General features: G+C 41.7%; 3 protein-coding genes across 12 annotated transcripts in view; 1 reads left to right on the top strand and 2 right to left on the bottom strand.

Annotated features, from left to right (window-relative positions):
- Positions 1 to 1,869, top strand: part of btbd10b (BTB (POZ) domain containing 10b) — a 33,760-nt gene extending 31,891 nt beyond the window's left edge. For all 4 annotated transcript variants that reach the window (XM_077712396.1, XM_077712395.1, XM_077712398.1 and 1 more), the window contains 5 exons: positions 58 to 160; positions 417 to 537; positions 610 to 807; positions 877 to 987; positions 1,049 to 1,869. In XM_077712396.1, the coding sequence (XP_077568522.1) occupies positions 58 to 160; positions 417 to 537; positions 610 to 807; positions 877 to 987; positions 1,049 to 1,380 (865 nt within the window). In that variant the 3' untranslated portion in view covers positions 1,381 to 1,869. The remainder of the gene's footprint in view (positions 1 to 57; positions 161 to 416; positions 538 to 609; positions 808 to 876; positions 988 to 1,048) is intronic.
- Positions 1,870 to 4,617: 2,748 nt separating this feature from the next.
- Positions 4,618 to 7,243, bottom strand: rassf10b (Ras association domain family member 10b). 2 transcript variants are annotated; one of them, XM_077713783.1, is made up of 3 exons: positions 6,375 to 7,243; positions 5,296 to 5,364; positions 4,618 to 5,193 (listed from the first exon to the last, which is right to left on the bottom strand). In XM_077713783.1, exons 1-3 carry the CDS (start codon positions 7,104 to 7,106, stop codon positions 4,858 to 4,860), a joined length of 1,137 nt encoding a protein of 378 aa, XP_077569909.1. In that variant the 5' UTR covers positions 7,107 to 7,243; the 3' UTR covers positions 4,618 to 4,857. The 2 variants fall into 2 exon arrangements, with proteins under 2 accessions (XP_077569909.1, XP_077569908.1); XM_077713782.1 differs by having other exon boundaries at positions 4,618 to 5,364; positions 6,375 to 7,232.
- A 543-nt stretch (positions 7,244 to 7,786) lies between these two features.
- Positions 7,787 to 21,269, bottom strand: part of tead1b (TEA domain family member 1b) — a 38,395-nt gene continuing 24,912 nt past the window's right edge. For 2 of the 6 annotated variants that reach the window (XM_077713776.1, XM_077713777.1), the window contains 10 exons: positions 19,712 to 19,927; positions 17,070 to 17,081; positions 16,118 to 16,249; positions 15,790 to 15,836; positions 14,678 to 14,739; positions 14,429 to 14,553; positions 13,601 to 13,774; positions 12,395 to 12,535; positions 12,155 to 12,307; positions 7,787 to 11,349 (listed from right to left, as the gene is read on the bottom strand). In XM_077713776.1, coding sequence (XP_077569902.1) covers positions 11,236 to 11,349; positions 12,155 to 12,307; positions 12,395 to 12,535; positions 13,601 to 13,774; positions 14,429 to 14,553; positions 14,678 to 14,739; positions 15,790 to 15,836; positions 16,118 to 16,249; positions 17,070 to 17,081; positions 19,712 to 19,927 — 1,176 coding nt within the window. In that variant the 3' untranslated portion in view covers positions 7,787 to 11,235. The remainder of the gene's footprint in view (positions 11,350 to 12,154; positions 12,308 to 12,394; positions 12,536 to 13,600; positions 13,775 to 14,428; positions 14,554 to 14,677; positions 14,740 to 15,789; positions 15,837 to 16,117; positions 16,250 to 17,069; positions 17,082 to 19,711; positions 19,928 to 21,269) is intronic. The other 4 variants (XM_077713778.1, XM_077713779.1, XM_077713780.1 and 1 more) reach the window with 4 other exon arrangements.

The raw sequence follows: 21,269 nt of genomic DNA, 5'->3' as shown, positions 1-21,269 counted from the left end.
CTTGGCGCCGCGGTAACCGCCGTGGACTGAATAGCTGGAACGCTCGCTCGCTTTCAGAATGTTCGGGTCCGGACGAGAGCACAATTTCACACGGCCCAACGAGAAGGGGGAGTTCGAGGTCGCTGAAGGAATCAGTTCGACGGTTTTCCGAGCAATTCTGGTATGTGACTTCTGTTGAAACCTCTTTTTTTGCCTCAAATAATTTTGTCTGTAATGGCACCAAAGGCTCGCTTTGTCACTACAATGTAGCCGTGTAAGTCCCCGTTCAACCCAGAAGAGAGGCTCTAACAATTAGTCTAACTAATCTGCAGATGTTCAATTTTATTCCCCTTACCAAGCGACATTGACATGGATTGGTTCTCAACTCAAATAGACTTTCCGCTGAGACGTCTGCATGTTTTGTGTCTAATTGACAGGATTACTACAAATCGGGGCTAATCCGTTGCCCTGACGGAATCTCCATCCCCGAGTTGCGGGAGGCGTGCGACTATCTATGCATTTCTTTCGACTACAGCACCATCAAATGCAGAGACCTCAGTTAGTTCCCGCTTCGTTCTCGTGGAAAGAAATCCGACGGAGGTGCTCAGTACCGCCTCTGCCGTCTTTCAGGTGCCCTGATGCACGAGCTGTCCAACGATGGCGCCCGGCAACAGTTTGAGTTCTACCTGGAAGAAATGGTTCTACCTCTGATGGTGGCCAGCGCCCACAGCGGCGAGCGCGAGTGCCACATTGTGGTCCTCACCGACGACGACGTGGTGGATTGGGACGAGGAATACCCGCCCCAGATGGGAGAGGAGTATTCACAAAGTGAGTCGGATCCGCCGAATGCGCCACGCAAGATGTAGATACAAACTAACACCACCAATGTGCCCGCAGTCATCTACAGCACCAAACTCTACCGCTTCTTCAAGTACATTGAGAACCGGGATGTGGCCAAGTCGGTTTTGAAGGAGAGGGGGTTGAAGAAGATCAGACTGGGCATCGAAGGTAGGAGGAGTCTCTCCGTAAGAGTTCGGTCCACGCACTAATGCGCGGACGTGGGTTGCAGGTTACCCCACGTACAAGGAGAAGGTGAAGAAGCGCCCCGGTGGTCGCCCGGAGGTCATCTACAACTACGTCCAGCGCCCCTTCATCCGCATGTCGTGGGAGAAAGAGGAGGGCAAGAGTCGCCACGTGGACTTCCAGTGCGTCAAGTCCAAGTCCATCACCAACCTGGCGGCGGCGGCCGCCGACATCCCCCAGGACCAGCTGGTTGTCCTCCACCCGGGTCCGCAGGTGGACGAGCTGGACATCCTGCCCAACCACCCACCTGGAGGCAACCCTTACAACAACAGCTACGGCAACGAGCCAGACCCGGAGGGACCGCCGCCCGCTGTGTGAGGAGAGCCCTCGTATCCCGCCGCTGTCTCTCGTGTCCGCCTCCCAGCATGTCGCAGCATGGAGCACGCCGGAAGTGCGGCGCCGTAACCATTATTGCCTTGACACCTCCTTCGCAGCCTTAGAGAGCCAGGAACCTACCTGGTGGACTGCTATCAGTTATTTTAGTTTGTTTTTTTTACTTGACCAAAGCAATTCATTTTAATGTTTACAATGTATTCAGTAAACAATTGTTACTGTTATTATTATTACTATTGACAAAGTCGTACCTTCATTTGTCCAGTTTGGCCGAGCACTCTCGTGGTATCCGTGTTTCCTTTCAGCCATCTTTTTTTGAGTCTCCACGTGTTCCCGGGTAGCCTGTGGACGACCTTCACTTGGGAATGGTGTAACTGGACGTGTTCTGTCATTGGCTGGATGTGACGATAGGTGATGTGAGGCTCGCACCGCAGACTGAACACGAAAGCAGAGCACACGGTCTAGCACGCTCTCAAACTTGTAGACGATGTTCAAATGGTTCAATAAAGAAAATGAAAATCTAAAATGTGGGAACGTTGAATTGTGATGACAACAACAATGGATGTGAAGTATACATTACCTGTTTTCAATAGCCATGAGTTGCTTGAGGCCACCAGAGGGCGCGGATGAACAGCTCTCACTGGATTCAGCATTCTATAGTTTCTGTAGCTTTTGTAATGGAAAAATGCTCGTACGCTCACCACTTTAAATGGGGTTAAATCACAAAATAAGTCCATTTAGGCAGTCAGGAAAATAACCTGATTCTTCCCCCGTGGAGCAAAAAAAATGGTCAATAAGCTTACCTAACTTTTCTCACTTGATACCAAAAAGTACTAAGTATGTTCTGGGAGTGAAAAGAGATAAAATTACAAGTACTACTGTCTACTTCCTTAGGGTGGTGGCCCAGTGGATAAGTCATCAGTCTCCCACCTCTGGTCATGGGTTCAAACCCTAGTGCTTGCAAAGATTTTCCCACTATTATTCAGGTAAATGAAAAGGATAATAGTATAAGTACTACCAATTGCCTTCACGGGGTGGTGGCCCAGTGGATAAGTCATCAGTCTCCCACATCTGTGGTCCATGGTTCAAATCCTAGTACCAGCAAAGATTTTCCCAATATTATTCAGTTAAATGAATAAGTACTAATGTCTAAGTGTATAAGTCTTCAGTGGTGGATGAAGCATTTTGTCCAAAAAATGACTAAGTGTTTCACCCCATTTCCTTGGATAAAACGTTTCAACACCTATGTATAAGTGGGGCACGAGTTGGTGTAGTGGGTTGCACACTCGCCTTTGCACGGAGAGAACGTGAGTTCGCTTCCCGGTGTCGGCGGTTCACTGACCAAGCAAGCGGTCGAGGGTCGGCCGAAGGCCGACCCGAGAACGCCTTTCGCACAGACAGGTCCTTCAACTGTCTTCCGAACTGCCGAAGGCAGTTCGGAATATAACCTTTTACTAAAAAGTATGACTAAGTGTTTAATATAAATTAAAAAGTTTTTTTCTTTTTTTTTTCTTGTTCCATTTTCCAGACTGCTTGGTTCAGTGATCAGCCAAAGGGCGACAGCGAGAATCGAACCCAGGTCTCCCACATGGGAGTCCAGTGATCTAACCTCTGTGCCAACCAAGTGACTACACTTCTCTTTGTAATCATTTGAGTGTCTTGAGAGGAAGTCCACAGAAACAACTAAGTGAAAATGTGCGCCGACCGGGAATCGAACCCAGGTCCCCCGGACAGGAGTCCAGTGAACTGACCTCTGCGCCAACCAAGTAACTTCATGTTTCTCAGTAATCATTTGTGTGTCTTTCCAAGAAGTACACAGAAACAACTAAGTGAATATGTATGCCGACCGGGAATTGAACCCAGGTCTCCCGATAAGAGTCCGGCGAACAAACCTCTGCACCACCAAGTGGCTAGAGTTTCCAATGTCATCATTGGAAGCTTATGACTACAAATAAACAGAAACAACTAAGAGAAAATATTATTCGACTGGGATTTGAACCCAGGCCACCCACATGGGAGACAGGTGAGTTAACCTCTGCACCACTTTATCCACAAGCAAATGTGTGCAATATAGAGTTAATGAACAATTTTCTATTTACAAAGAAAAAATGACCCTTGTCGGGGAAAAAGCCAAAAATAAGGGGCGTGTACTGACATTGTCCCTTCTATTTGATTCCCTGCAGCCTAGTTCATTCAACAACTTTCTTTCTCATGCAAAAGCGGAAGAAGAATAACTGCTTGAATTTCCACAACACGCGGCGGTCATGGCTAGTTTGTAAACGATACACAACAAGCACACCCATGAAACACTGCACCATTTTCGGAGTTTCCCTTATTCAACATTGACTTGTTAGGCCGGGAGAACCCCTGCGTTTGGGGTTCAAAGGTCACCGTGCAGCTTTACTGGATTAACTCCCCTGCCAATTGCAGAATAGACTCTAATGAAGCCCCCCTCAGGGTATAAGCGGCGGGTTAAATGCTCTATGAGGCACTCTTATCTTCATTAGTGACCTCACGTACACACATGAACACACACACACACAAAACATCTGTAAAAACACAAAGTGGTATTACTGGCATTAGGTAACATCATTGACAGATATTGTTGATGGTTTGAGCAGGAAATATTTTTTTTGGGGGGTGCATACTTGAAAGATAACAATAATGAATGGCATATATTCTTTATCCTCGGTGCAAAATGCGTCGGTTTCTGTTTTTTTTGTGGTGTGGCTGTGTGTAAAATGGGCATCCCAATCATCTGATTTTGCCTCCACTACTCGAAACGTCCATCATTTTTCTTTAGAATGCAAATACCTGAAAGTAGGTGCCCATACAAACCTTTGTCTCTGTGCCAAGCTCAGTTCAGAGAAGAGGAGCCCTCCCAGATTCTTGAAAGCGCTTAAAGTGGCTTCAGAAGTTTTGGGACTCTTTTCATAATGACAATTTGAAACGTGTGCAATTCCATTCAGTCTGGTGGGAAACAGCCAACAGGCTCGCACACGTCCAAACACACAAAAGGGGAAGAATGTTCTCGTCTTTCACTGTTGTTTGCTATTTACACTTAAAGGTCAAGTTCATCAATGCTCCTTAGTACGGACGATATACTTAGTTTTTTAGATTATGGCTTCTTTGTGGCAGAGTTACCAGAGACTGACAAGTTATACATTCGGAGGGATGCTTCTTTTTGTTTTTGTTGGAATTTTTATTTGAATAGAAAAGTTTAAGAACAAAGACATAAGACTTGTCTGCTCCTAAACTCAGAGATAGAGTCGAGACCTGATCTAGCGAGGAACAATGTTCCCATTGGAGCATTTCAATCCAGATACAGTACGTGGATTATCCACCCATCCAGGGTCGAAGGGTCCTGGAAGCTATTCCAGCAGCCTAAACCCTAAACTGGTTGAATACGTGGAATTCCATAGTAGAAAATGGGGAGTGTTTGTTTTTTAGTCTGATCCAGTTCTAAACCAGCGATTGGTAGATGGTGAGACTATCGGACTCCTGGCTGTGGAGGGAGCTTAAGCCCGTGTCCGAGTCGTCGTCGTCGTTCCCTCTGTGACATTTGGAGTAACCCCTGGCTTGCTCCACCCACTGGCTCTTCCTCTCCACAGCCCAATTCCTCGTGTCCACTTGAGCCGTCCTCCTATGGTGGTGGGCCCCATCCTCGGCCAAAGTCAAAGAGTTGATTTTCTCCTGCAAATCCCTCATCTCCTCCTGACGGCTGCCGCAAATCTGCCGGCTCAGCTCCAAATCTTCCCTAATAGCCTCCAAATCCGAGCGGAGGGCCAGGCCCACGTACTGAGTGGCGGCCAGCAATATTCCTAGCTTCTCCTTCACCAACATCTCGTCTCGGCCCCCAACGAAGGACCGGGACGGCTCGCCCTCCTCCCCGGGTCTCACCTGTGCGGGGTCCTCGTCTGGCTCTTCCTCCAACTGCCCCGTGAAAATGTCCACGAGCACTTCATGACACTGAGAAAAAAAGATAAAATGATGTCACTAATCATTTGCTCGAATCAAGTTAAATTGGAACAGATGTCTCGCCGTCAAAGGCTGCCGACATTAAAAAAAAATGCACATCCAACACTAGTAGTGTACTGATTTTATCATTTTTAATGCTGTTATTTTATATATAATAATTCCAATTAATAATCATTATCAATTTGTTTTTGGATTTCGTTGTTTTTTCTTCTAACACTCATTGCCACCTCCTATTGTTTTTAAACTGCTGTGGGCAGATAGCGGTGATTAAAATCTTAAGGTGGCACACTATTTATAAAAGCTATCATTTCAAGATATCATTACACTATTGTTTTAAAGCGGATAGAAAGAAACTATTTGTCATGATTTGCCTTTGACTGCAAAGCAGAGTGGAACCCATGAGCAGGAAGGGAAATGCTGGTGCTCAACTTTGGAATTTTAATGAAAAATAGCCATACTAATACTCAAAACTGGGACAAATTTAACAAAATAAAAACTAATTTTGACCAGGAGTGTCTAACTCATTTTTTTGTTGCGGGCCACGTGGTAGTTTCAATTACATCTGGAGGGCCGTTATGTCTTCCAACTAGGCTGCCAAAATTAATAGACTAATAAATTGACAGCTTTCTCGATCGTGCTAACCGATAGATCATTTTTGGACATTCAAATTAGTACAAATATTTGCAATTATTGATTTAAAATTAGGGAACACAGGAAATAATCTACAATCTTCATTTGAATGTCATCATAAAACAGAAAGTTGGCACTCATCATTTATTTTCTCGGGCCACACAAAATGATGCAGTGGGCCAGATTTGGCCCGCGAGCCACCACTTTGACACCGACCTGTTCAAGCAGCCAACCACTCATGTTTTGGGAATTTTTCTGATTTGTAAGAGTGGAGAAAATGTGGGATTATCCGTGATTTCATGGGTTATTAGTGGAACTGATAATAGAATATAATTGAAAAGTTACGCTTGAGGTACGAAAATGATAAATACCCGAGCACACAAGTGTAGCAGGTCTTCCGAAGAGCGTATCTGTCCGGAATCCTTAGTTGCTGCTGCTGCTTCTCCCTGTTCGTCTGACAAATAGGCGTCCTGCACATAATTTGGGCCGTGGGTTCGAGCCCGCTCCAAATGCAATTGGGCCTCCCTCTTTTCAATCTCCGCATCCAGCTGCCGAATCCGGAGCGCCTGTCGCCGGATGGTGCGGTCCTGGGAGACCACCAGACGCGCCCAAGCCTGGATCTTGTCCGACCAGGCAGAAGACGACCGCTTCTTCTGCATCTTCCCCAACTTTCTGAACGCCTTCGTGACGATCCGGCACTGCCTGTCGAGCGGGATCTCCACCGTGGGGGTCCATTTGGGGGACAGGGGGTCGGATTTGGGTAGAGAGACCAGGTGCGCCTCGCTGCAGGGGCAGTTGCCCACGAGCACGAACCTCACCCGGTGTCGTTCTTCTCCCCAAGCCACCCACAGACGCCAAATCCTGGTGCGATCGGGGAGAATCCTCAGCAGGCCACGCCATTTTTCGGCGATGCAGTAGCGCTGGTGGTGGTCGTCGGACTTGCCGAGATCCTCCAAAAGCGCCTTGAGAACGTCGGCACAGGTGGTGCGCTTGGACAAGCCCAGGACGAGCTTCTCCTCGGCTCGCACCCACACCGAGATGCGCCCGCCTAGGGAATCCATCACAATTCCAGGGTCGGATTCCGGCGTCCAATCGGGCGTCATTAATTAAAAACACGTGCGGCGAAGTGGTTACTAGAAGGACTTTTTGTTTGGGACACCGTCGAGTCAACGCTTGATTGGATCACGTGACTGCCGCTGGGCCTATGAACGGAATGAATGGATTTGTGCAGCTTCCTCCAAGTTTGCAAACTTTGCATTCATTCATTCGGTCGCAGGGGGTGCTGGAGCCTATCACAGATAGCTACAGGTATTCAGGGGGCAGAGGAGACAAGGACAACCATTCACGATTAGAGTGCTCAAATATCCTACAGTAATAAGAAAAAGACAGTTGGGAATTGCTATGTTCAATCACATTCAAATAGCAGGACAAAATGTACACAATTTGACCTCTTTAATCGCTATCAAACATTATCTTTCACAACTAGTAAACAACCTAGACAGTTTTAATGTATTTATGGAAGATATCTGTGTATTAGATCAAGTTATATTTTTATATTTTCATTTATTTAATTGACCAGATTATTCCCTTGTCACATTAATTCACTTTTTCAAGGCCACAATAAAATATGTATCCCATATTGCCTTTATATCATGTTTGATCATATTATTTTATCCCTTTCATTTCATGGGGGAAATGTTAACAGTTTTTCAAGCATTTAACGACATCTAGCGTTGAGATTTGCTCATACACAAGCATCAAACCAATGGAACACCACAAAAAGGTAGTTTAAAATTTTAATTAGCTGCAATATTGCATACATAAAAATGATCTACAAAATATCTAGAATTATCAAGAAGGCATCATAATGTTACAGCAAAGACAAGACCATCATCATCATCATAATTATGCAAAACATACAAACATAGCAGAGCCTCTTTACGTTACTGTCGTAGATATGAAAAGATAGCACACATCTGTACCAAGAAATGCAATGATATCTTCTTCTTTTTTGTACAAAGCACCTTTTTACAAGAACAAGTGTGCACACAAAACACAAAAGGTGTGCGAGCTATGTGAAGTGAAATCACCTTAAAGCCACAATTTGGAGACGATCAGAATGGTACCAGTACCTTCTTTCTTGACAAAATCCCAAACAAATAAAAAAAACTGCTGATACTCTTGCAGCCATGCCCAAAAACATATTAGCTCTTTAATTTATATATTTTTCATCTTTTCTTTTGAATTTGAGTGTCACATCAAAAGGTGGCAAACATTCCAGGCCGCAAAAGGCATCGATCTCGTCATTGTAACGCCGAAACCACACGTCAACATGTATTGTACCAGCAGTGAAACAACGACCATCATAATATACACAAGCACGACCATAAAACAGTATATGAGTACGTACAAGAAGAAAACATGTACAGATCAATACATGAACAGATACACAGAAATTCCAATAAAAGAGCACAGTGTCCTTAAGAAAGTGTTGGCAAAACAATGAATCAACTTTTATGTGCATCCACCACAGATCATTCATCAAACAAAAAGTGTGAAAAAGTAGTCCACTCTGAGATGAGGAAAAAAATATATATATATGTATATGGATGTGTATATACACATATATATATTTTTATTTTCTTTTTTTAAACACTTGAACCTGCAAGTGTTGTGGTGTTTTGTTAAACGGCTTCAGCTTTAAGCAGTTTGACATCCTGAATGCAATCCAAATATAAGTGAAGTGGGACGATCCTTCAGGACGTGTGTATTAATTTTGACGCCTCTCAGGGACGTGTTTTATATTCAATGACAAAATATGTCGCCTTTTTCCCCGAGTGTTTATACGCTTGATGAAAATAAATGCAGTCCTTTTTGCTTCATGTACACAAAAGGCATCATTTTCCCAAATAATATTACAAAAGTGGTTCAAATGTGTATGTCGTAGCTTAAACACATACTAATGATTAAATTGAGTAATGTGTATTTATTGGTAGAAATGGACCATAAATTAGTCCATTTGAATCAAAAAGAGGTAAACAACCATTTAGCTTCACCACCAGAGGGGAGCATTACACAGATAGCTGCTATACTCCCACCTTATCAGCCATGATGGTTCGTCGCAGAGGATAAAGAACATATGTTGTTGAGTTCTTTTGTGTACATGAACAAAAAAACAATCCAAAAACAAATGTCTTACATAATTCTTTTCACGTATAAAACGAGCCATGACGCGCGACATATTCTTCCATTTTTTTTTTTGAATGACATCGTGACCCGATGAAACGTGTCCCTGCTTTAAGAAAAAGGCAATGCGGTACTTTGTTTCATCTCAGTTTTGGTCTAGCGACATTTTGTTTTTGTGTCACCTGGAATTGGAAATTGCAAAAGGCACTTTTCGCTACCATTCACACCAAGTTAAAAGAGTAAGAGTATGTGTTTATTTATTCTTTTTTTTATACTAAGTTACCTCTACATCAGGAAATTTTTACCAGACTTCATAGAAAAACTGAGATTCAGGGAATATATTATTATTATTATTTTTTTTTTGTTGAGAAAAATACAACTTTACTTTCATCTGAGTTGTTTTGATTTTGTTTCTTTCAAAATGGAGGCATGTCCTGGTGGATGAGTTTGCCCGTATCAGCCTGATTAAGGATAAAGTTGGACTCTATACGCTAAGGCACTGCAGTCTCAACGCTTTGGCAGACTGTAAAGGAGGGGGGGGGAAATCTCGTACAGGCGGAGCACTCACGGGACGACGGCTCACAGTTTTAGCCGCGTCTCTTGGAGATCGCACAGCTGTTTAAGGCCCGGGGGCGGCATAGGCCACGTTAATGTGAATGGAGTGTGAGGCGAGTTGTTAGTGTTGTAAAGAAAAGTGCTTTCGGATGAGTCAGTTTATGTCTTGCTGTCCTTTAACCTGTTAAGTAAGAACAAGGATGTTTTCCAGCTTGAAATGTTTTCTTGAAAAGGAGCCATATGTGAGACCAGTGGCATTTCAATTGCAATGGGCTTAATTTGGTATGCAAATAATTATTTTTCGCCATTTTAATTACTATTATTAAAGTTTAATCTAATCTTTCAACAGATCCACATGCTAAAACCCATAGGATGAGCATGTATAACTTTGTCTATGTTTCAAATGTCAGTTAACCATGTATGAAAGAAAAACTTAAGGGTATATCACCTGTTGCTGAGAAATCACCCAACTTGGGCATCCATCATCAATCCTTTTTTTGTTTTCACTTGTCCCCATCGATTGAAGGCTTTTTGAAGCATATCCTAGGTTTTAGAAGTCATTTGAGATTGGATTTAAGGTGGAGGTTTTTTGTTTTGTTTTTTTTGCTGTAGTGGCAGACAACATTGTTAATTCAAACTGTTTGTAAAAGTTGTTGCAGCCTTACAAAGCTCAATGCAGACATAGAACTAATCGGCTGATTATTGGAGGGCGGGGCATCTGTTATAAACACACAATCAAAACATCAACTTTTACTGGTTTTTAAAATGGAGAAATCTCGGCGTATCCATTGAGAACTGTGTTACAATTAGGCCCCAAAGACGTCTACTGAAATGTTAGGACCATTTAGATAAAGTCCAAATCTTACGTATGGCTCCTTTACATCCACAAGCAAAGGCAGCAAAGTGAGCGTAGTGTCTTTTTTGTTGTTGTTGAGTGCAATCCAACTGCAGTGACTGTGTCGCTGTGTGTACGCAAGGAAAGTAAGATGACTTCATTTTGTTGCAAATTTAGTGTGTACGGTCATTGTCTTTGGAGCTCTACGGGCTGCATGTCTGGTATACATTAAAAAAGTATGTTCAACACACTCAAACATTACACAGACCACATCAAGCCGCCGGCACCAAAATGCCAGCAGCTTAATATATACAGACAAAGAAGAAGAAGGGGGGAAAAAAAAAGCAGACCAAAGTGAGTTCCCATTGACCAAATTAGAAATGTCAATTTTGTAGGTGAAAGCTACAGTTATAAAGGTCTACGTGATCTCCGGAGGAGATCTCCCCGTAGTGGAACAAAGAATAAGAAAAATTGAAACACCTGACACGCAAATCACAGCGGCAGTCACACGACACAAAAATAACACACAGCGATAAGAAAAGAGTTGGGGTCGCGAGAGGACAGCGGTGTGGGGGTTTGATTTTGAGCGAGAGAGGCACTGCCACTTGTCAGGACATCGGAGAGTCTTTGAGGAAGGGAAAAAAAAAAAAGGAGATTCATTCTTTTACCAGTCTGTAGATATGGTGCTGGGCGCCATGCTCGCTGTTTGACACTTCAAACACGCACGCCATACAAAGGAGGGTCTCCTGTGTGTCCCGGTTGGTCACCACCTGCCAAAAAATAGGCAAACTTGAAGAACCAAAATGGTGTCTCTGTTTTGCTCGCATTTGCACCCGTGTTTTTGGGAGATTTGATTTTGGTTCCATGAGAGAAAGTTTGACATTTTTAACACAATTTCAATGGTTGGAGTTTAGCACAAAAACAACAGAAGTCATTGAATGCATCAGACGCCATTGAATTAAATGAATTGGATGTCATTATCATTAAGGCACGTAATGTATTTAATACTATGAGAGCAAACAATGACTTAACTACTGTGTATTCTAATCTGAATTTACAGGACCTTTAAGGGAGATTTTGACTTGCAAATTGCTTGTTTATGACCCCAAAAGAAGTTTTTCCCAACCATTTCCAAATGACACGGTGTACTTGTTAACAAACATTCAGTCAGAGGTTGCCTTGTGTGATTTCTAGAATCAGGAGACATTCTCAACCACCGTACTGGGAAATAACCCCTTTTCTATTAATCCCATTTCTATAAATCAGTCTAAAAATGATGAGTTACTGCAAATGTATCTTTGTCCATCTTTTAGTGCCAAGGACGTACACTAAGTGAAGGATAAAAGGTCTATTCGCAAAATAGCGGAAATTAACCTCCACTTCTTGCCATTCACATGACAGCTTCATAGTATGCTCAACTAAATTATTTTAGTACTTTTGGAGAAAAAAAATTTGGGGAGATTTTCTATTGTCAAATATATGCCTCAGCAGATACATTTTGGGAAATACTGTATCTGAAAAATATTGATGCTAATGTTGCTCCAAATTGTGTTTAAAATTAGAAAAATCTCTCACCAGTAAGATAGTGAAGTTCTCCAATACACTGTTCATCATGTACTTCTCCGGCAGGTGTTTTAGCTTGTGGATAAAATTGATCATATATTCACACATTGGGGATCTGCTTATCCTGTAGATGAAACGCCCGTTTTCAAACCGTGCGTATTCCGTCTGAAACAAACAAAAAAACAAGCATGGCAAAAGCAGTGAGCGCGCGCTAGAAGGCTTTTTTGGGGGCGTAAGGTGTAAACGTCTCACCTCCACTTTCTCAACCACCTGCTTGCCAAAGGAGCACACTTTAGTGGAGCACGTGATGGTCATGTTCTCGGAACTCTCGTACTGACTGGTGACCCCGTAGAAAGAGCCGCTCTCGTCTTGGATGTTGCAGTTTAGGTCGGCCTGAAAAGCAGGTAACGTGTGAGCAGCGTACAGAGTGTGAAGAAGGTGGATATCATCTTAGCCATTCAAGTTGACTGTTTCTTGTTTTAAATTGTAAATCTTGAATATCTGAAATGTGCCATTTAGACTAAGCGGCTCTGCTAAGATTGATGGCCATTTCAGGGACAAGCGAAATGCTAAATATTATTCTAAAAAAACAAAATGACAGGTTTTAGGAAATATCTTATTGTGTACTGGAAAACTTAGTAGGATGTACGACAAACGGCAAATCCATTTTTCACAAAATGGCAAGTGGCAAAAAAATAATTGCGGAGATTTATTGTTGTATTGGTATGTGTGAAATTTCTACTTTTGTTGCTTTTTTTATCTGATGACAATAGAAAAGGCAATTTTTACAATGTTATATGGAAAAGATCCAGAATTAGGAGGAATCAACTTTTAAGAGAGCAGGGTGAGTTCATCCATAAAAACAGAAGAGAAAAATATATAGCAAATTTTGAAAAAGATTTTTAGCCATGTTTCAAGAGGGGCGCCCGCCTCCCCCCCCCCCCCCCCCCCCCCGCCCCGCACATTAATTACAGCCACAAAAAGCCGAGACGTCCGCCTCTGACATTCTCCTCCTTCATTAAACAGAGCAGTTATACATTCATTATTGTGCAGATCCTGCCTTTCATTTGAAATTTAGATTGGCCAGTCACTTCAAAAGGAATTTGAGGGGACTTGCATCCAAGTACGCGGTCTCCACTTTGTTGACCGCCGCTAGTTAGCATTTTGCATTAGGGAAGGAAATACGCGCCATGTCGGAAGGGCCATTATGCGGCACAACCGGGTCACGGCATTGTTTGTAGATATTAGACTGAATTAGTGAGAGCTTTGATCAAAAGCTCTCCTGCTATGCCCATCCAAATATAGCCTAACGTGCTCTGTAAACAATCAACACACAATCTTCTCTAAGTAGGCTACTGATAGACATCTTGGATGAAACCTCCTCTTTTCATTTCACTTCATTCTTTTCATTTGTAAAAAAATATTATACCAACAAAAAGCAAAAGTAACTTCACTCACCCAAAACTTTATAAGGAAGAAAGAATTTTGGGGTCCCTTTCCATACAGCTCCTTTAGTCCTCCCTTCTTTTCGGGAAATTTGTCATAAATCTGCCGAATGTCCACGGACTCCAGCAGGGCGTCGCTGTAGGAATGATTGGTCTGCCCGATATGCACAAAGAGGTGCTTGTTGTACTGAAAAGGACAAATGAAAGGTGTATTATAGTCACAAATTGCGCTGAAAAGTAGTGTTTATCATCAAGGATCTATTTGGTTAACAATCGGTGATTGATGTTTGACTGTTATTGACAACAACAGACCCCCCACCAAACTGGGTGGGCTTCCAGTGAATGAATAGCAGTCATTTAGGAGTAAATACCGGTAAGATTTTCATAAGAACTAGCAAGTCCTTGGATTAGAATAAATAAATATATACATGTAAATCGTGACGCCACATTTACATTTCCTAGACTAGGTATCCTTGTTATGTCCATGTGATAGCCAACGACCTGTTACCGTTTCCATTCTGTTACCTTGAAGTCTCAGATCGATGGAAGCTTGCATGTAACAGCGAATACACAAAACCAAAACGACATGCAAACATTTCCTTTTGAATAAAAAGATGAATTCCAAAAGCACGTGTTGCATATGCGAATCAAATGTTTTGGAGGACAGCTGATTGAAAGAAAAACATCTTTTATGCATGTCCTTACAGTGTTTCTCTTCACTCTCTTTGGCCATCAGCATAAATTCTTAGTCCCAGTGAATTGATAAGGAAACAAAAAAGCATAATAAAGGTGGTGTGGAAAAGGGTCAGATGTCATGATTAACGTTCTTTTTTTTTTTTACCGAATCTGGGTCTCTCTGTTGCTCCAGAAAGGCAGAAAACTCCACCAGTCGCAGTTTGGTTGTACCAATAGAACGGCCCTGCCAAGCTGGCGCCGTCGGAGCAGAAGCGGCGGTGGGCTCGTAGCCTACGGGGGACCGTGGAATAATGAGAGGTGTCAAAATTGATTATCATTCACCTCATTCTTTGAAAATGAGGGTCTTTGGGATGAGCATGACATGGTGTTCCATTATAGTGACCATAATACTCACTTGAAATTGCCGTTGTGACTGCAGGCTGGATGGGATAGGCTTGCTGGGTGAAAGGTTTGATGCTGCAAAAAAAAAAAAAAAGGAAACGGCAAACCAATGAAAATATGTCCTTGGCACCATGTTAAATGGAATGGAAGGATCATGTTTCAGTGGGATTGGTGGCGGATGGGGGGATACCAGCAATCATTTCTTGACATTTTCTCCTAGTTCATATCGTTCTTATAAAATATTAGGGATGAACAGAAATGAAATTCTTGGAAAAAAATTGAGTATATGATGAACGAAGCCAAAATTTGAAATTAATTTAAGTTAAAAAGATTTTTGTGTAGAATTAGTTTTTCAGGTTTACATAGAAAACACTACTTAGCATATTATTCAGATTTGTAGTCTTTTAGTCTTTATTTGTTGTATTATTATTTGGAAATTTGAATTATTGTATTATTTTAAATGTGGCCCTGCGATCGACTGGCCACCAATTTGAGGTGCCCCCCGCCTATCAGCTGGGATGGGCTCCAGCACCCCCCGCGACCCTAATGGGGATAAAGCGGTTCAAAAAATGAATGAATGAGAACGCATTTAAAAATATGAATTCTTAATAGTTCTAATGACAAAAATATTAGTTTGTTCCTGATGTATTGGTAATGCACAACATAACAGAAGATTAAATACAAAATTAAATGTTCAACTTGACTCACTTCACAGTAAATAATATACGAATATTAAATACATACATTAAATAATATATGTATATGACCTGAAAATATATACACTTAAACTGACTGTAACAATGTAACCCATTAAAATAACTAAACAACCTCTGACATGCTTTACAGTAAGGGCAATTGTTTTTTTTCAGCATTTTTCTCTTACGTATCTTATTTTCTATCTATTGCCACCTGGTAAAAAAAATCAATGGCTCTCATCATCAGTTTAAAATATCTTATTGAAAGTTTTATAGTATTCAAATAAGTCCCCTAAAAATGTGTTTGTCACTCATTGTGTTGAAAATGCAGTCTTTTTCCATCTCTAACAGAAGCCAACCGTCAATTTAGTCCAAATGTGAACCCAAAAGATGTTAACCCTTGTTTTCGCAGACTTACGCAAGCACTTACTCTTGTGAGGATCCTGGCTGACTCGTCGATATCATCCCTTGCCATATCTAAAGAATTAGATACAAGGATGAATTAGATATTAATAGACAACAAAGAAAAGCCAATGGTGAGGCCCTTCTGAGGCAAGATGAAAATGGCTCTGGGTTCTGGCTAAGAACTTATCTCTACTAACACTCCTTCTGATCATGTGCTTATCTGATTGGGGCGGATCAGCAAAGCCTGGTGTGTAATGTGATTTGGCCCCGGCGTGGACCCCGTGGCCGCCCCGCGTGAAGCTGAACAGGACCGATCAATAGCGGGAGGTGTCTGGGTGCGAGGAGGCCCTCACCGCTGCTCCAGGGAACGCTGGATGCGGGATGCCGGGCAGGCCCAGTTTGTTGTGAATAGCCGTGGCGGAGACGATCTGCGCCGACGACATGGAGGCCATACTCTGGAGGGCTTTGTCCTTCACGGCCTGGTCCTGTAATATCACACACAAAAGGCTTGGTGTTCGCATAAAAAAAAGCACAAGGGGAGGGAGGGGGTTAGGTAGCAACGACCAGAACACACTAAAGTAAATACACTTGAAAGCACCACTGACCTCTAAAATGACGCAAGCAGGTTAACAAAGAAAATGAAAAAAAAAGCATGGCTTTTGATGTGTGAGGTTTCTTTTTTTGTGTGTCTTTTTAATGGAATGCGCCAAACAATGAAAGCATGAAATTCAATTTACAATAATTAGTAGTGGTATGCACTACAGCAAAAAAAAAATGCTTGTTAAGTTAAAAAAAGAAAAAACATCCAAGTAGCAGCAGCACTTCTATCAAGGCTACAACAACCAGAAAGTTAAAAAAAAAATTGAAACACTAAATAATTTTGTCGAGTAAATTTGAAGGACGGAAATTCTCTTTAGATGGGAATCATTTTTTTTATTTGATAGAGGTAATTAAACATGCCATGTAGATGTGCTTATTAAAGAAAGCACAGACTCATAGTGAGAGCTTCAAGTAGTGCTTTCAGATGCAGTTTGATTTTATTTGCATTCGGCACAATTAGTTTGATTGAACCTTTTTTTTTTTTTTAATGCAACATTCTTATTGTGGGAGTGCAAACACCCCAGCTAGAGAAAGAGAGCAGATGAAGTGACAATGCAACACAGGTTAGTCCAGCTAAAGACAGGATGGCACAAAAAGGGATTAATAAAATGCCAAAATCAAAGGACCAAAACCAGCTTCAGCATAGCAAGGCATTAAAATAAAATGAATAAATAAAGCAGAAACAGAGGCATAGTCAATGCTTACCATACTTGTGACCTGAAAGTAAACATAAAAAATTACATTGTAGATTTACTACTTGAAGCAGTCCAAACACATTTTCAAATGTTTTGTAATTTACACATAAACATATGGAATTATCACGTCTGGAAGAGGAGTATCATTCTCACACTGAAATCAGGAAATGTTTTTGTAGACAATGTCTATTAAGCATGTTTATATAATTCTCTGACTGTGCTTAATTCGCATAGAGCTGTTTTTTTTCCATTTAAGTGGTTTTGATACCCCTTTCCCAAAATTTAAGATTTTCTCTCTAAGTTGCATAAAAAAAACATGATATGAATTGTAGTTATTGTGATGTTCTCATTAAATTATAAATCCTCACGTCAAAACATTGGTCATAAAAAAGTTCAAGTATGACACTACCAAGTTTTTATCTATCCTGCCAATGATGTAGTAATATACTTCATTAAATGAGCAAAAGAAAGGAACAATTTTAAAAGGAGAGGAGAAGGCCTATTGGGACCAGGAGACTGCAAATTTGGTTCATAAATTATCAACATGTACTTGATTATTTCATTTTACTATCCTGGTCAATGAAATGTAATAATAACAACAACAAGAACAACAACAACAAAAACCCAATTGAACATCGAGAGATAAATGAGCGAGTCCTCCAAGCGCCAATGCCACGCTGTCAGCTAATCATCGTGGAAACAAAAACAAGAGCGGCATATACTGACTAATTTTCCAGAGTTGCCATAGACATGAGGAGAAGCAGCAGGTTTTCATTGATGACCCCCACACTCCCACCCCTCTGCCCACAAAAAGGAAGGGCACACTCGTCGATCTCTTTGCCACTGGAGTCTAATTTGCTCTAAATGAGAAAAGACAGGGATTCATACAAAAGCCGTCTGTTTTTCCTCACAGAGCTGCCTGTGCCTCTGAAAATGCAGGCATTCATGTGGCTGTCTCACTCGGTGGCTCTTTAAACACAGACACGCCACAGATTAATGAGGCGTCATTATCGGCAACGCAATACACTGCCGGTGAAACAACTAAGTGTGAAAGTCAAAATGTATACTAGTCGTCCCCTCTAAATAAAAGCACAATACATCTTTCATCCTTGCTCATCTGAATTTGCTCTTCAGCAATGAATTGGAGTAGCATTTCATATGCCTCGTTAGGGCATTTGGCTGATTTGTCTATGTTTGTAAAAAAAAATAGAAGGAATATCTGAAGGGAAACCCTGAAAAAAAATATAAAAAAAGGAGGGCAAATGCGCACAGGGTGCTGTGAGAGCATTGTTGAATTGCCAACAGGTTGAAGGGAGGACGGAAAGCAGAGGAGGGTATTTCACCAACTCTCTGCTTAGCAGCCAATCTGCGCCCTGAATGCAAAACTGGCCAGCCTTTGACAGCTGGGCTTACTTAGGTTACACTGTCAAAAACGGGTGTGTTGTGATTGTATTTATTCATTTACGCACATTTCCCTCAATCTGCCATGCCTATTTTAAGGGGCAAGTGTCTCAGCTCCGTAGCTCGAAGCCAATTGTCAAACAGCGGGTGCAAGCATGCTTTCCCTATTGAAGCCCTTGACCAAAAGTGGCAATTTACAATCTGGAAGCTCTTAACTCATAATTCACGATCGGTTTTGGAGTGGACATGTTTTCCCCGGGCTCGTGTGGGTTTTCTCTGGGTAGCCCTATTTCTTCCCATGGCCCCAAAACATGCGTGATGGATTGGTCGAACACTCTAAATTACCCCAAGGTATGAATGTGAGCGTGAATAGTTGTCCTTTGTCTCCTTGTGCCCTGCGATGGCTGGCTACATATTCAAGTGCCCATTGTTGGCAGGAAATTAAATACTATATTTAATAAAGAAATTGAAAGGATCAATAAATAAATCCTCATTCATTGCCGCTCAAATTAATATTTTTGAAAATCTCACATAATTGCCTTGTCAGTCTCTATCACACATTTATGAATCATTCATTCATTTTTGGAACCGCTTAACCTCACAAGGGTTGCAGGGGGTCCTGGAGCCTATCCCAGCTAACACCTTGAATCATCGGTCAGCCAATCGCAGGGCACAAGCAGACGGACATCCCATACGCAGGGCCAATTTAGACTGTTCAACCAACCTACCAAGAATATTTTTGGATAATGGGAAGCAACTGGAGTACCCGGAGAAAACCCACGCAAGCCCGGGAAAACATGCAAACTCCACACAGTGAAGACCGACCTAGATCGAACCCTCGTCCCTAAAACTCAAAGGCCGACGCGCTAACCACTCGTTCACTGGGCCGCACCATTTAAAATTGAAATAATGTAAACGACATATGCTGGCATGATCCGATAAATGAAGCATTGACCATGTTTTTATGACCAATGAGTCTTAGTCATGGGAGCAAAACTGTTATTATCGTCATGATAACTATGTCTAATTATGTAGACCCTTGGGATGTATAGGGGTCGCTCAAAAAACATGAGTGTGAAGATAGATGTGCGTGAAAACAGAGTAGAAAGGTGAGATGGACGGACAAGTTGAAAGAGTGTTAGAGACATAAAGGAGGAAAGTCAACAGCAGAATGATACCCAAAGGGAGAGAGAGGGTCTTTGAGTTCAGACGAACAGCAACAAACAAGCCCCAAAGCAGAAAAGCGCATACCTTTAGCTTGGAATGAAACTCACGAGATTTCCTTCTGGCGAGAACCTGAATGTGACTAGACACCTGCGGGGTAGGGGAGGGGAGGAAAACAAAGGAAGAGCCTGTAACCATGGCAATGAAAAGCCCCCTGTAACTGGGCAAAGCCAGACGTACCTTAATGGCAGCTTGGATTTCTCGAACTTTCTTTCTTGCTAAGACCTGTATGTGACTAGACACCTCCATTCAAAAGAGAAAAGGGGAAAATAAACAAAACTAGAACACACGTCTTTGTCAGGGAGATAAGGTGCAGGTCAGCGCGGCACCTCCAAACAGCGCAACGTGCTAGCATCCAATAGAGCATTATCGGGCGGGTCGTCGTCGTTGTCATTTAAGTGAGCTGATTAGGGAGGATGCAGGCCTCTTTAGAACACATTAAGAGCACACAGATGTGAGCCGCTGTGCACTGAATGTCAATCGGTTAGTCTCGGATTCTTAGGGGAGACGGAGCAGGAATTTCTACCGGCCAAGTTCAACTTTACGTGCAAAATATGGCCCAATTATTAATGCGATATTATCAGACACCAATATTCGAACAGGTGTGAATTAAATCTGGTTTCTTCTCCAAAGTGCAATACCTATTGAGGTGTACTCTATAGGATTCGGATGGGTTTCTTTACGAGTTCGCTATAGAGGAAGAACTGCGAAATGTTCATATCAAAATGTGGAATTATGAAAATCATAATTGAAAACATTTTGATATGGAAATGTTTTCACTGCAATCTGTGATCATGTAGACATAAAATGATAGAATACTAGTTGGCATATATATAATTTTTTTTATCTTTCACAGGCTTAGCAGAAAGAGCACAAGGATAGATGAATGGCATTTCCATTCGTTCCAGGGGAGAGGCACATTTTCAGTACTGAGCATGTTTAAAAAAAAAGTTAAACTCTTAAATCGGGATATCACTGGATTATCTCATTTTAAATAAAGCACAATAATTGAAACAACTTGTTGCTGCTGTGCTCAACATGAATGAGTACAATGCGAAGAGATTTGTTATGAAACCTTGAATTTTCTTCAAAATCAATTTTGTGTGCAATACAATAACATCGTGAACATGCACGTACATACAATAAGTGTTATTTGTCCAACACAATTTGTTGTTACGAAAATAATCAATAACAGCGTTTTTTTTAACTCTCTTAGTGCAAATGACAATGTTAGACGTCAGATTGTAGCTCTTTTTATCCTTCTGCTGCCAATTTAAAATCAATTTTCACTAGAACACATGCAATCCAGTTTGACGGAATTTTATGTTGGCGAACAATATTTATTAAGTTTACCGCATAAGATTCAATTCATCAAAATTATTTATTATTATAGGAATAGTATTTTTCAAATGGGGTGTACTAGTTCATATTGCACATTGCTCCAATTGCGATCATCATCAACCATGTACCGTATTTTCACGACTATAAGGCGCACTTAAAAGTCTTAAATTTTCTCCAAAATAGACAGTGCACCTTACAATCCAGTGCGCTTTATATATGGAAAAAACAGAAAACCAAAAACGAA

Source organism: Stigmatopora nigra, chromosome 3 (assembly GCF_051989575.1).
Source record: "Stigmatopora nigra isolate UIUO_SnigA chromosome 3, RoL_Snig_1.1, whole genome shotgun sequence".
NCBI classification, from domain to species: Eukaryota; Metazoa; Chordata; class Actinopteri; order Syngnathiformes; family Syngnathidae; genus Stigmatopora; species Stigmatopora nigra.
Note: the sequence above shows the minus strand (reverse complement) of the source record. Positions and strands in the feature narration are given on the sequence as shown.